This window comes from Taudactylus pleione, unplaced genomic scaffold (assembly GCF_031769625.1).
Source record: "Taudactylus pleione unplaced genomic scaffold, aTauple2 ptg000005l, whole genome shotgun sequence".
Taxonomy (NCBI): Eukaryota; Metazoa; Chordata; class Amphibia; order Anura; family Myobatrachidae; genus Taudactylus; species Taudactylus pleione.
In genome coordinates, this window is record NW_028284408.1 from 23,031,649 (window position 1) to 23,047,387 (window position 15,739).

The 15,739-nt window shown below is 41.0% G+C and overlaps 1 protein-coding gene across 2 annotated transcripts in view; it reads right to left on the reverse strand.

Moving 5' to 3' along the window:
• CCNT1 (cyclin T1) overlaps nt 1-15,161 on the reverse strand; it is a 40,248-nt gene extending 25,087 nt beyond the window's left edge. The window contains exons 1-5 of one of the 2 annotated variants that reach the window (XM_088447926.1): nt 14,972-15,161; nt 12,206-12,287; nt 10,166-10,294; nt 5,917-5,977; nt 2,834-2,896 (exon numbers count right to left, since the gene is read on the reverse strand). In XM_088447926.1, coding sequence (XP_088304052.1) covers nt 2,834-2,896; nt 5,917-5,977; nt 10,166-10,294; nt 12,206-12,287; nt 14,972-15,117 — 481 coding nt within the window. In that variant the 5' untranslated portion in view covers nt 15,118-15,161. The remainder of the gene's footprint in view (nt 1-2,833; nt 2,897-5,916; nt 5,978-10,165; nt 10,295-12,205; nt 12,288-14,971) is intronic. The other variant, XM_088447856.1, reaches the window with a different exon arrangement.
• Between the last annotated feature and the right edge of the window lie 578 nt (nt 15,162-15,739).

Here is a 15,739-nt window from a genome sequence, read left to right on the forward strand (position 1 = left end):
TGGGCTTTCCAGTAAGCAAAAGCCTTCCAAGGATGACACGTTGCTACAGGGGACGAGAATAGCCCTCTTGTGGCCCAGTCAATGCAGGGAGCTGTCCCTAGGGACAGATACCCCAAGCCCTGCTTATCATTAGTGTGGGCTTACCTTATGTATTCCCCACCTGACAATTATGCCCCAGTAACCTAAATAATTAAGTAACTTCTTAACTCTATTTCAGGCTTTGTTGCCAGCGTATACTGGCAGCTACGCTCGCCTAACGTAGTCACCAGGTACAAAGTCCCTTTTTCTTGCTGTTAACTGGGTGACCCTCCGGTTGCCAGTAGAGAAGGGCCGTAGTGGCTCTTTTGCCCACTCTCCATAGAGTTGTGTCCTCTTCTGCCATATACATGAAAGAAAATAAATGAAAATAATAACTTCTGCCCAAGCAGCCAAAAGAAATGTGCCCTACTCCATGGTTGTTAAAAAGCAAAACTGTGCTCCGGCTGGAAGAGTGGTATAGAAGGGAGAAGCCAGAATACAAAGAAGTTGTAGTTTAGTGCCTGCTCCAGCAACAGCAGTCTCTATACCCCAAAGTTAGCCATGTCCCCTGAATAGGAAGAAAGTAAAACTGTTGATGGAATATTTTGCTAAACACAAGGGGAGCGATAGAATTCAGCATGATGAGGGAGGGAGGGAGGGAGCTTGGCATGAGGGAGCTACCGGCGCTATTCAATTCAGCATGATGTTTACTCGGACGGGAAGTAGTTAAGTCGGAGAATGCCGGTTCGCGTGACTTTACCTGGGTGTTTAGTCATGAGAACCGGCATTCTCCGACTAAAGTGCCATCCGCAAGGCTGTTAGCGCAGCGTTAAGCCAGAAATCAGCCTCGCGGCCGGTACTTTAGTCGGATTTCTCCTCGAACCCTCAGGAGGGTGTGAGGAGACACCATTAGTCGACTAAACAGCGCTCTGAATGGAATAGCTCCGGAGGCTCCCTCCCGGCGCTATTCAATTCACGCTGAATTGAATCGTTTACAAGTATAGCTCACGGGAACACGAGTATAAATCTAAAAACACATGTGGTACAGTTTCTCATCCAAGGTGTTATTACCAGAAAAGAATCTGCTACTGATTTTTTTTTTTTTCTTTTAGGACTCTATTCTATATTTTCTTTTCCCTATAACTAGATATTGGTTATATGAATGTGTAATAGTTGATCAAATATTGTATTTTTTTTCTTTAATACTGATTGTGTTCCTATTAATTCAGAACTTTTTACTACTTCATGTTTTTATCAATTTGAAATGTCCATACTTGGCTTTTAATATTTTGTATTTCACTCATGCTTTTCATATCTTGAGAAAAGAGTCCCTATGATTATGAATTGCTGAGTTTCATGATTAAATAAAGTTATCCTGTATTTTTTCATCAAACCAGCATTGCAGAGATTTGCTTATAGTTTTGTGCAAAGCAAGGACATAGAAAAAAAACGGTATTGACTTTGGGTGCCAGTCAGTAAAATCTAGTAGCAGGGAAAACATGCATCCAGGGATAGCAGTAGGTTTTCGGTGAACTTGCAAATACATTTTTGGGAAAGAAACAGCCCCTTTTGCCTGGGCGCACACATCATACTTGGCCAGATTTGGAGTCAGATGCAAGTGGACTTGCGAAAGGCTCTCGCATATTTCAGCATACTGTGCATGCGCTGTAGAAAGACATCGGCGACCATCCATGAAATGGCCATTAATCATTCGGACACACGGAACTGTTCCATCAAGTGGGAGTGTCAAGAGCGTGTAAGCCAACTTCAGTAGCATGCAGACGGAGATATGACACCTGCTTCAGCCGAATTTTTGCACCTAACATGTAGTGGGTGCAGGTCCAGACACTAACGATGACGGTTGTGGCTGCAGATGAAAAAACAGGTGGTGGGACGGCCTTCCACATGCAGACGTCTAGATTTTTGGCATACACAGGCAAATTCTTGCAATAGCATAAGCTAGTAAGTAGGCTGCCGTGGCCATACGTAAAAGCAGAAGCAGATGCATCATCCCTACTGGGGGGTTTCCTTCCTACGTCACAGTACTCCTGCATTGCCAAGCATAGGAAGTAGTAGAAGTGGGGCTCATTGCTACTGCAGTAGATTCAGAGGTTCAGTCCCCGTTATGACAGCACAGAAAGCTTTGCACCCAAATGAAATGATAGCTTATTATGCTACAATACCTAACTCTCACACTGTCCAACAATTGGAAAACTTATTTTAAAAAGCAAAACAACATTATGTGACATATAAACACTTAGGACCAGACTCAGAGTTACACACAAGACCATTTTGTGGACAAACCTTGTGATTGCTTACACTGTGCCTGAGCATATGCATCCTCGAGCAGCTACGAGTGATTAAGTCGTACATATCTCAGACACATCTCCACTTGCAGATAAGTGGGTGTAACTGGGCAGAATCTAGGTGTTAGTACATAGAATAAGGGTGTCCTGTGTATGTAGTCGGAATTGCAGGCTATTCAGAGAGAAGCATAGGAGCCTAGATCCATCTGATTTGCCATGAATCTCTTGCACCAGGTATAGGGCTGCTGCATATGAGCACTGATAGCAATGACAACTTTCACAAGCAGATTGACACAAGATACGGGCAAAGATTCACATTCATTTCCAAGAACGCAATGTTGCTGACTTGCCTACAACTCGGAGTCAGTGCCCTAAAGCGGTGATACAATGTCCAAGAAAATCTTCATTGCAAAAAGTTAAGCATACACTAAACTAATTAAATCAACTAATGTAGTGAAACATGTTTTGATAATAGAAATAATGGTAGACATTTCAGACTCAAGTCTTACCTCTAACTAGCTGTGTGCATTTCACTACATGAGTATGAGGGTGATCAATGGTAATTTCAAAACCTGAAAAATAAAATATATGTCACATTTATTGTAGAATATACATTAATCCTAAAGATACAGATCCCTCCCATTAATTCACCATGTCCCCCTTTTATTCCTACAATAATAAACTTCTATGTACTTCAGAGGTTCCCAAATGTGGTCCTCAAGGCTACCCAACAGTTCAGGTTTTAGAGATATTCATGGTTGAGCACAGGTGGATAAATGAAATTGACCTCGGTACTAAATAAGTCACCTGTGCTCAGCCATAGATCTCTAACACCTGAACTGTTGGGGAGCCTTGAGGACCGCGTTTGGGAATCCTCTGATCTACTTTATAATATGTTTGCACTGCACCTGCTGCTTCTAAACACTCAGGAGCAACTATAACTTTGTATACCTGAGAACACAAATCTCTAGAGTACGATTACAGTAATATATCAATTAGATACCAAAGTAGACAAAAACTATTCAGGCATTCAAAAAACAAAAGATATTGATGTTTTTAACATTTCACTACAATGGTACTAGTGAAATCAAGACACAAGTAAACACTGACATTGCTTTCAGGCACACAATGGTCACTAAATCATGGCAATCAGACACTCTCTTTCACTGGGGCCGATTCAATTTAGTGCGCTTTTGATAGCGCCAGGGAGGGAGCTCCCGGAGCTATTCAATTCTGCCCGCTGTTAGGGCAACTAAACTATTTCTTCTCATACCCTCCTGAAGGTGCGAGGAGAAATCCGACTAAAGTGCCGGTCGTGAGGCTGTTCCGCGGCCGGCTTAGCGCGGCATTAACAGTCTCACGGTCAGCACTTTATCGGAAAATGCCGGTTCTCGTGACTAAACACCCATATTAAGTCGCGAAAAACTGTATTCTCCGACTTAACATGTAAGTGTTGGACTAAACAGTGCTGAATTACTTAACATGTAAGTGTTGGACTAAACAGTGCTGAATTGAATAGCGCCGGGAACAACTTCCCGGCGCTATTGAACTCCTGCTGAATTGAATAGGCCCCAATGTCTAGCTTGCACTAAATAAAAGTTGCTGATTAGTCGGTGTAAATTTGACACCTAAATACAATGTTAGTAAATGTGCCCTACTGTACAAGGGTTAACAGCAATCAAGGCCTTACTGGGTTTTACTACTCCATAATGAAGTAGGCTACATACACTCTTGCTTTAAAATCCAGCATTTAATTTACTTTTCTATCATAAGTGCATAGAAGCTAATTTGAAAATCATTGCACAGAATGAGATTTGCGGTTCTACATGCGTTTAATGTGTTGCCCAGCAGTGTATATTTTTTTACACTCATTCCAGTTCAGTGTATCTGACGAATATTAATGTAGTTGAAAATCTGAAATTATCTGAATGTAAATGCCTAGAGATGTGGGTAAGCAGTGGTTTTATATGCATTCCCACATACATTTCATTTGAACAAGTAATGTTTAAATAGGCAAATTGAACATGTGTATACACATAAAGAGCCTGTTGCAGAGGTGGACGGAGACACAACTGTGTCTATTGGCGGTCGTCTGTCTGCAACTTGCCAACTTCCCTGGTGTACATCTTTGTGCCCAACTGTGCAAATACTGAGCCGCTAAAATACCAACTGGTGTGTCTTATGTGCTAAGCCCCCTCCTAGGAACTCCTATCACTTTTCACAGAGATTTCTCATACTGTGCGTAATGATGGCAACAGTGCCAGTTTTTAGGGATTTTCATGCACTCACAGTAGCAAAAAATTGCACAACTGTGTGAACATCGCCATTGCATGCGGCTCTGAATCAGGGCCAAAGTGAATATATACAGTATATGCAATGCAGTCAATATGTGCTTTAACATGCAATAAAGACAAAAATGCATCAACAACGCCAGGGTGTACATAGCCTAACACTAAGGCTGGGTACACACTACAACGATATCCGCACGATTTGTAGTTTCCAGTCAAGTTGAAACAATGAATCACGCATATCGTGCAGTGTATGCACAATTGCGCGCTCCTGCGGGTCTTGCACAATATCTTTTGGTTGGCTGTGCTGCACGGCCAATAGGAAGATATCGTGTATGAGGTACTGCTGTTTAATAAAGGACGGAACAAGATATTGTTCCGTCATTCATTAAATTGCACAGTGTGTATGGGCAATCGCGGATGGTCAGGGACAAAGGGAATTCATCCCGACTATCGTCCCAGTTGCCCGCCGTTGTAGTGTGTACCTGGATAAAGCAAAATTGTCAATCCTTCCGCCTCTCATTTTTTATTTATGTCAATCTGCCTATATGTCTTTTTAGTGTGATATAAATAGTTCTGATGACCATATTTGCTTGGTTTGTGGTGTATTACGCCTTTGTTAATGTATACGATTTGTCCATGGCTATTTTTTTCTTCCTGCGACATTGGTTCTTAACTAAAGAATGCATTAAAAAATAAAAACAGTTGTCAGGCTTTGGAGAGAAAAAAAAAACAGTTGTCAGGCTTTGGAGAAACTGACGTTTGTAATTATTTTTTTATTGTATGTTAAACACATACCGCAGTATACTGATGTGTTTACTATGTGCTTAGAAGTGCATTCTATTTACATATTTAAAATGTATCAAGTTTAAGCTAAATGCATGTGAAATGCTTATGTAAATGCTTCTTAACCTTATCTCACTGCATTACAATGTGCTTCCATTTAGACAAGTTTAAGTTTTCAACTATGTTGACATACTTAAATAGCATGGTACTGAAAAATACTTAAAAAACAAAAAACACAAATATGTTCTGCCTCATTTGGAACAACATTCATGTTCTTATCCTGCTTTAGAAATGCATCTTCAACACATAATTTTAGCACCAGTGAGTACGTAGCCTATCTAAGATAAAAGATTGCACAACACAACCATGCTGTAAATGTAATGAATAGCAAGACTAGCATTCAGCACATATTCCTATTCTGCAGAGCTTCCTCCAGGACAGTCTTGCTCCAGGGCTGAGGACAAGGCTTTCTCAGGGCTTCCGAGGCTCCCCATTTCCAGCCATTCTGGAAGACTTACCCAGGGTCTGCAGTATTATGCTCTCTAGAATGACCAGGTCTTGGGCTTGTTGCAGATATGCCTGTTGTTGAGAGGACAGGCAAATTACTCACTGGGAAGCACTCTGTACAAAACAACCAGGGTATACAGGCAGGACCACCTACTGGTCATGGTTCTGCAAAACCTTATAATTCCGACTGAATGCAGTGAAACAGCAAAAAATATGCAGAAATAGGCTGTTCAATTTATTTATAGCTGAACAAATTGAAATATCAGGAAGAACAGACCAGATCCAGTTGGGGAACCTGCATGGCAAATATTGATGCCAAACAACAGAGGCAAAAGATCCAGTGAAAGACATCGCAACATGCAAACAAGAAGGTAATACATTTGGACTCTCATTTTCACACATTGTACATCTGGTTATGCTGACAACTCATTTGTACCTGTGTTAAGATAGAGACAAGCATGGTGAACATATGTTTAGAACAGAGTGGCAATAACAGCCATTTAAATCTAGAAACATATTATTTGAAATTTCAGATACTTGTTAAAAGGCACTTACCAAGGTCACTAATGAACTTATCACTGCTAAATCTAAGGGTCCATTTTCCATGCTTATCCTCCTTGACCTGTCAGCTGCCTTTGACACGGTTGACCACTCTCTCCTTCAAACCCCCCCCCATACTCCCTTGGAGCAATGTGACCCTGCCCTCTCATAGCTGTCCTCCTATCGCTCTAACCATTTCTTCTCTGTCTCTACCTCCCCCATCTTCCTGTTGGTGTTCCTCAAGACTCTGTCAGTTCCCTGCTCTGTTGGTCTACAATACCACCTTTATGCTGATGATACACAAATCAACTTCTTCACCCCTGACTTCTCCCCTCCACCCTCTCTTTAATCTCCATGTGTCTCACTTCCATCTCCCAAAATGTCCCAACGCTTCCTCTCCCCATCTCACTCTTTCGGTTGCAATACTATACTCTATCCTACACCTCAAGGTTGCTGCCTGCGTGTCATATTTGACTCCTCCCTTCCATTCACCACCCACATTCATGCTATCTCCGAATCTTACCACTGTCACCCCCGTGATATCTGCAGGATAGGACCATTCCTTACCCGGAGGGCTATCAAGTCTCTTATTCATGCCCTTGTCATCTCCCTCCTGGTCAATTGCAAAATCCCTCTCTGTTATTATTCTCTCTCCACTTAAATCTATCCTCAGTGATGCTGCCCGTCTCTTCTTACTTTCTCACTGCTCTGATTCGATCTCTCCTCGCTATAAACTCCTTCACAGACTCCCCTTCCCATACAGAATAAAGTTTAAGCCTGTCACCCTCACTTCCAAAGCAATCAATTGCTCCTAATGAGTTTGACTTGTATCTTAGACCACATTAAAACAACCTGAACTACAGTACCAACAATTCAAATTACAAGTAACATACCATACACTGTAAAAAAAAGCCGGAAGAGCCATATAAAATATTTTTATAAATCAGAGTATACGGATCCGACCACCAGAGCTTCAGAATCATAAATACCTTCTAGATATGAAAACTTTATGTGCGGATGTAGACTACTAAGAAGACAGAAACTATATAGCTACATTGCAAAACCACACGCTTGTAAACAATTATTTTAGTCTGACGTTAATAACACAGAGCTGGAGACATTTTTTTTAAAAAATGGTTTAACATTTTCCTAGTGTTTAGTCATAAAGCCATATGAATCCTTACATGCCAACATTGTAATATCTAGGCTTCAGCTACTGCTCTATCCTTGTTACTCTCCTTAGCCATCCTTTATCCTTACAATTGTCCTTCGACTACTACACTGACAACAGACAGCACAATACATTTAAAATATAGTTGTTCAACTTATACCCTAAAGTCAAACTGGATGTCTAAGGGCCGGATTCAATTAGCCCCGGTAATTTAATGTGTGAGGAAAAGGGTGGTAGACTCTGGCTTTTATTCAATTACAATCCTTTTTCCTCACGTAGTAAAATTGCAGCTAAAGCACTTACCGCAGATTTTTGTTTGTAAGCGCAGCCTGCGGGCTGTAATTGAATAGCCCCGGCCCACAAACTAGCCTGCGGTTAATTACAGCAGCTAATTAATTCCAGCCCTAATTATTTTATTAAGCACCATGGGGCTGATTCAGAGTTGTAAGCAAAGCAAAAAAAGTAGGAACTTTACATCTTGGCAATACCATGTAGCATTGCAAGCGTCGCAGATTTAAAAGGTGCCGAAATTTCTTTTTGCCCATGTTCTAGCTTAAATGTAAACTGCACTGTAAACTTAAAGCTGTCCAGCATTTGCAGGCTACCTGCAAAAGCAGCCACTATTTACTCTGCATGCAAACAGAAAAATAAATAAATGTATTTTTGCACCCCTTGCATAGAAACATGACATGTTCATGTGCAGCGCAAAGTTACTCCTTTCTTTGCTTTGCTCCCAACTCAGAATCAGTCTCCAAGTATATTATTTAATATGTCATCATAAGGTTACTCTATAACTGGATTGTACAACTAAGATTCTTACATACAGCTTATATGGCCCAGAGACAACTGTGATGCTAGATACTGTATTGGTCATATTCAATTCAAAAGGCTTATTATAGGGCATGTTTATAAATGCGTACAGAAAATGACAGCAGATGGCTTGTGCATGAAGAGCCCTGACAGGCCAAACTACCAGGACTCACTCACTTAGGCCATTCTAAGTGTGTAGTTAAATCGTTCAGCAATCTTGTCACCCAGAAATCATGCTGAACTGAGCAGTCAGCCCATGTGTAGCAATTTCACTAGTTTATTTTTTACAATCTGAAAAAACCTCAAATTCTCTCAGTAATAAAAGCTAATCAATTGAGTATTATAGAATGAGTAACACATATGATAAAGGAGTGGGGGAAAACTTTTTAGTAATGTAGTTATTTTACACATCAAAGAGATGCAGAATTTCATAAGAAAAACAATGGTGTTCTTCGTTTTAATGTATCTTTGTTCAATCTCGAGTTGGCATTAACATTAATGTCACTACCTGCAAAAGAAAACTTGTTTAAGTTAAAACTGGAGACTGAATAAAGATGTTAAAATGAAGAACACCATTGTTTTTCTTATGATATTATGCATCTGGATGATATGTCACATGACTACTAGACACTGAATTATAATTTCCTTACTATAAGGGTGTTTCCACACTAATGGACCACCCTGTATTAATCCAATGTCCAAGAGAAACAATGGTGTTCTACATTTTAATGTATCTTTCTCGAGTTTTAACTGAGTTTTCTTTTGCAGGTAGTGACATTAATGACAATGACAACTTGAGAATGAATACAGATACATTAAAATGAAGAAAAACTTTTTTTTTACTTATGAAATTCAGCATCTGCTTGATATGTCACATGACTAACTTCCCGATTAAAAAATTATAGAGTTGCATCCAAGATGGCCACTTTCAAGATGGCCGCCATATGACATACCCTAAAAAGTTTTCCCCCACTCCCATATCATATGTGTAGACACTGGATTAATATTTCCTTAATCATTTCCTTTTTATAAGGGTGTTTCCACACTAATGGACCACCCTATATATATATATATATATATATATAGGTGCATACACACACACAACGATTTTTTTAATGATTATCATTAAACGATATCGTTTGACGATAATCGTTTGTAAAAATCGTTCACTTTCTGAGTCAAACGATGAACAATTTTCGTTCATGCGCGTTCACGTTTGTAGTTCAGTCAGACTTGTCAACTCAACGATTTTCAGTAAAAGAATATGCAAAAATCGTTTGTAGTTCTAAAAAATCGTTCATTACATTTAAATGAACATAGTAAATGAACTACTTTAGTAAACTATTTTAGTTCATTTTTTCAAGGGAGAAAATCGTTTTCTAAAATCGTTCATTAACTAAATCGTGTGTGTATGCAGCTTATGTGTGCAGAACATGAGACAAAGGAACTATTCCAGAGATCACCTAATAAATGGTGTAAGAGTCATAAAATCACAATATAATTAAACATGAACACTCCAGGATACAGCTGCACCCCAATTTTAGGATATACCATTAAAAATTATAATGAAAGCCCAATAAATACAAAGTTATTAAATTAGCTTCTTGCAAACGCTAATATTTTTGTCAGGCTTCCTAAATCAACTTTTTGAGAACTACAAGAAATATTAAAAGTATGATCATATGTACTCAATGTAAAATGTTTGGGTATGAAGATGAGTCATAGTAGCTCTTACATACCTCACTTCGAGTGTCAGGTGCAGGTTCCTGAGGATTCAGGCAAGCATGAGCAACCTTGATGACATACTCTAACTTCCGAGGCTGTTCCTCCACCTTCGCTGCCAAAAAAAGAGCAGCAGGTGCTACAGTCTGTGATGAAACAAAAGACACATCAGATAACATGTTTGCTCTTAAGCCGGCAATACACGGTTCGTTGGCACCTTGCGACGCGATGGGGAATCCGACATAACGGGCGGTCCCCACACACGGTGCGATCGGGTAGCCGACGGCCTGATATGCCAGCTCCCCCACCGGCACAGCGCTGCATGAGATCGCACATCGCATCATCCTGCAGTAAGATCATGGGATGCGCGCTCAATCCGACATTATGCCTATACACGGTGCGATAGAGCAGCCAAATCGTACCAATCCGTCGGATCGGCTGGTTTATTGCACCGTGTATGGCCCGCTTTATGCATAAACTGGTGAAATTTGGTCTCTTTGGCCCAGACAAATAATAATCATTAACAGTTACTTATGTAGCGCAGCATATTCCTTTGCGCTTTACAATTGGGAACAAATAGTAATAAAACAAGACTGGGTAATAACAGACAGACATTTAGGTAAGAGGGCCTTGCTCACAAGCTTACGTTCTATAGGGAAATAGGCACTGATACGCAAGGATAGGTACTACCTATTGTATATTGGCCTAGCCAGATTGCAGAGGTTGTTTGTGGGCTGTATGATCCAGTCACACAGAGGATGTGAACGTTAAGAAAGAAAACATGAAAAGTTATGTGTGGACTGTATAGTGCGGATGTAAGTGGGCAGGATAGCTTATGAAGTTTATGTGGGTGGTTCTGGAATTTGATAAGCTTGTTTGAAGAGATGAGTTTTCAGGGAACACTTAAAGGGTTTGGCGTCTAACCTCCTCCAAATGCTTACTACAGGGGTGCAGGGAGTGTACTGGAGGGGGTAGGAGTTTGAAAAAATTATGTGTGCATCATTCTGCACTCACCAGTGTTTCCTGTACAGTCAAAATGTCCTTAATCTCTTATTACCATTCTTTGTGAAGCTTTATTTTTAGTTGTACATTTGTCTTGACTACAGATTATTTCATGCAGATGTTCCTAAAATACTATTCAGTGTAAAGATTGCTCTTAATCAAGCTGTTATGTTACCTTTGCAAACTATTTCACATTGAAAAAGAGCAGCAACATTATTTATTAAGCAAAGAAGTGTAAATGATAAGCTTTCTGCATGCCGATTACTCAGACCCAAACAGCTTTATTTTCACAATTTTACTACTCTTGGGATTCAAGTTTTACATGGTAACAGTAGAAGAAAAACATGATATAAATTTACAGTAGATACAAGTAACTTGTGTTCAATTATCAACTGATTAGGCCGATAACTGCAATGTATGGCCGCGACCAGGCAGTAATTACTGCACTGTCGAACATAAGAAATCTTTCAGTAGGCCCAACAGATGCGATAATCGCTGCTTGGATCTGACAGTGTCTATACTCACCATCATACAAACAGACCAATTATCTGAAAGTGTATGGCATTGCCAGACAATTCATCTGTCTAATTGTGAGTTTGATCTCACAGTGTATGGCCACTATTACTATCAAATGCTAGTTTTAAACAAAATCACCTATATCTTTAATGTTTTTAAATGATTATTATTATTACCAGTTATTTATATAGCGCACGCATATTCCTCAGCGCTTTTTATATTCAGCCATTCACATCCGTCCCTGCCCCAGTGGAGCTTACAATCTATATTCCCTACCACATGCGCACATACACACTAGGGGTAATTTTGTTAGGAGCCAATTAACCTACCAGTATATTTTTGGAGTGTGGGAGGAAACCGGAGTACCCGGGGGAAACCCACACAAGCACAGGGAGAATATACAAACTCCACACAGTTAGGGCCGTAGTGGGTATCGAACCAACGACCTCAGTGCTGTGAGGCAGTAATGCTACCATTACACCATCTGTGCTGCCCAAATGATGGAATATCTTTTGGAGAAAACAAACACAATCACTTACGTTACGGTGAAAACGCGTGAATGACTGAACCATGTAGAAGCGATGCATGTATACAATAGCTGTATTAATTGTCAGTTGAGATCTGCATGATTAATACTAAGGAAAATCATATATTTAGAAATCGACCAAAACACTGTTTTTAATAAAAATAATAAAACTACTTATAATTATCATCATCCAGCAAATGAATGAGAAGCAGATTCTATTCACCAATAATACTAGTTTGAATTATTAGGATGAGAAACCCCTCCAGAGCTGTAAAGCTAATTTTTCCTCCATCAGCAGGCGGTGCGAGTGACGGCTAATATCATGTAAATAAGTGGATACAGAGGGTGGAACCCTTTTGATATACTACTGTACTTGGGGATTTGAATTAACAAGTAACTGAGCCTTCACTTTGCAGCACTAGGACTATATTAGACTTCTGGGCCTATTCATCATCACGTAAATTTTACAAAAGCAGGTGAAAATTAACATTTTCACCTCCAATTGTAAAAAATTATCGGCCCATTCATCAAGGTGGTAAAGCAGGAGATATCATAGACATCTCCTGCTTACCTTCCTCTAGCAGAATGGCCCGCTGTCCCCATACACTACTAGTATGGGGACAGAATTCATCAAGAAAATACATATTTTCGGAGCTTGATTGCGGGAGCATTCGCCATCTTCAGATGGCGTTTACGCCTGCTTGTATATCACAACCCACTCCTTCCCTATCGGAAGGAGGTGCAGGTTGCGAAGAGGGTCGGGGTTCTTGTGCGCATGCATGACCTGTAGGGGCAGTGAAAGCATTCAGGGATACAGTTGATTTTCAGATCAGCTGTCTCGGTGCCATTGCAATGATGAATTGCTCCAGCGCTTGCGTCGAGAAGAAACGTTATCAGAGACCCCGATAATTAACATGATGAATAGACCCCTTGGTGAGAAACACTTCTAAAAAGGCTGTGGGCAAAGTAAAGCTAATCAAATAAGCTGAATTTCATACTTGCGCTCTTTCTCCCTATACATACTTTTAAAGCGTTTGATATTTCCCTCATCTTTATCAACAGATGACGACAGTTCTTGTTGAACAACAAAGAACAATCATACGTATGTGTGTCACAGTACAGCAAGCATTGGGAAAACATACAACTCTCAGTGGCACGTTATTTAGGCAATGGTGAGATACAATTATAAAAGCTCTTGCAAGCAAGAGGTCATTTTAATGTGTCATTCAGCATTTCCATATATACTTTTCTGCAATTACAGCTTCTATATTGCATTTGCAGTACACATGTATGATTATTTATACGAACTACTTTATATTTGTGGGATTATGTCACATAACTGGGCTATCCTGCCTTTGAAAAATTGTAATATTTATAAGGATACATTTGTAAAAACTGATATATAAATTGACAAAGACAAAATGATCTGTATATAGATATCCAAAATGATGGCGCTCACTTTAAGCACCTAGACCAGTGGTTCCCAAACTGTGCACTGTGGCACCCTGGGGTGCCTCAGCTTGGTGGTCCAGCACCATACCAAATTATTTATGGTCAATGTAATGTAAATATGGGGACAAACAGATGCGCAAACCTGTCCCCCACCACACAACTGATCCTAAGGATGACAGGTAAGCTTAATAAGCTTACCTGTCATCTTAATATTTTTGCTTAATATTTTTATTTCTGAATTACTCATTAACAAACATTTGGCCTAGGGGTGCCTTGAAAACACAATGCTGATACTAGGTTGTCACGATTCAAAAAAGTTTGGGAACCACTGACCTAGGCCATACTTAGATGGGTACAGGAGTATTTTTAATCACAGCAGAATGGTTTCCTTCCTTCCCATATTGCTGATTTTAGACACAAAGTGTGGGAAAGCCCCATTATGCAAAATTATAAATTGTTAGTGCAAATTCCCATTAGAATTAGGTAATCTTGTCATGTTACATGGAGATCCAGTTTGATCAATGTTCGTTTGGTGAACATTCTAGTTTTTATAATTTATACTATTACTTGAATTTAACAGATATCTAAATATGGTTTCAGTGCTTGATGTGTGCGACTGCATCTTGGATTGTGTATTGTACTTTCAGTCACAGCAGTTTATCACATTTTAACGTATCTGGAGATTAGGGTGTGCGGGGAAACATCCAAATTCAGATCAGATTTTATACACACACAGCAGAAATGTGCAGAGTTGTATTCATTTTAAAACTTGGAGGAGCGTGCACATACTGTACAGAGACATGGGGAAATGATGAAAACGTGGTTATGACAATTGCATAGTACTGGGGCAGAAATGAGATCCTTTTCTGTGTATGGCCTGGTAATGTTTATGAGAAATTCTGGAAGTGCTCAGAGATGTTTTTAATGACCCGGCATGACGTCTGCATTAACCATGAAAATGTCCCGTAGCACCGTGCACAAACAGGCGCTGTAACCCCGGGGGCAACGCCGTGTACACCGCACTCCATGGAATGAATGACACCACACACTAATGCCCCGGCTTTATTATACTGCGGCCTGCTCACACTGCTGTGCCCGGTGACCTCTTACTGCACATTCTGCATCACACACAGGCCGGGACACTGGGTGAACCCTGCTGCCCGCCCCCTCCCGCTGAGGGGTATGTAACACGGCGACATGTGTATCAGGCACCCACAGCGCGCTCTGCGGCCCGGGAGACCCGTTTCCCTCGTGCGGCGGGCGCAGACACCCAGCTCCAGGCCTCCCTCCATGCCTAAGGCCTGAGCGGTAGGCCAAGGAAGGATACACGTTGAGGCGTTGGCCCATGTCTTGGAGAAGATTGGCCGCCTGCTGCCGGTACGAGAGCTCCTTATCCGGGTCCAGACCGGCGCGACGGGAGGGGCTGCGTTCTAGCTGCTCCCGGGTGAAGTACCAGCGGCTCGGCGGCGCCATGACGGTGCAGGTGGGGACGCGCACGTACGGAAACCGGAAAGGCGGCAGCGGCGCCGTCGTAGGCAAGCGAGCGCGCACGCCGGAAGTCTTGCGCTGCTAGGGGGCGGGGCCCTGTGATAGACACAGCCACGTTTCACTTCAAGTAAATAAAATAGATGTATTGTCTGTCACATTCTGCTGGTGCAGTACTATGGTGGAGACGGTGTCATATGTGCTAATGCCAATACTCATTTCCTATAGTGTTGGGAGGACACATAAGCACAGTGGTCTTAATGAAATAAAATACTATAATACCATGGTAGCTTACACTCCTTTCACATCGCAAAAGTAACCCGGTATGTTGCCGGGTCGATGTGCAGTGTGAACGTGCTAACAGATGATTTTAACCCTGCAATCAACCAGAGTTGAACACGGGAACAAGCCGGGTTGATATGCAGTGTGAACAGGCCCTACCTGGGTTATCCAACATGAGACTCAGAAAACAACACTGATTGGATGTTCCTGGGTCTCACTTGATGTCAGCAGCCAGACACACAGGCAGTACATTGCAGACAGCAGAGGCAACATTCCGGCACTTTGAAGGGGGTTATTACTACTACTGTCATTACAGAGTAATGAAGAA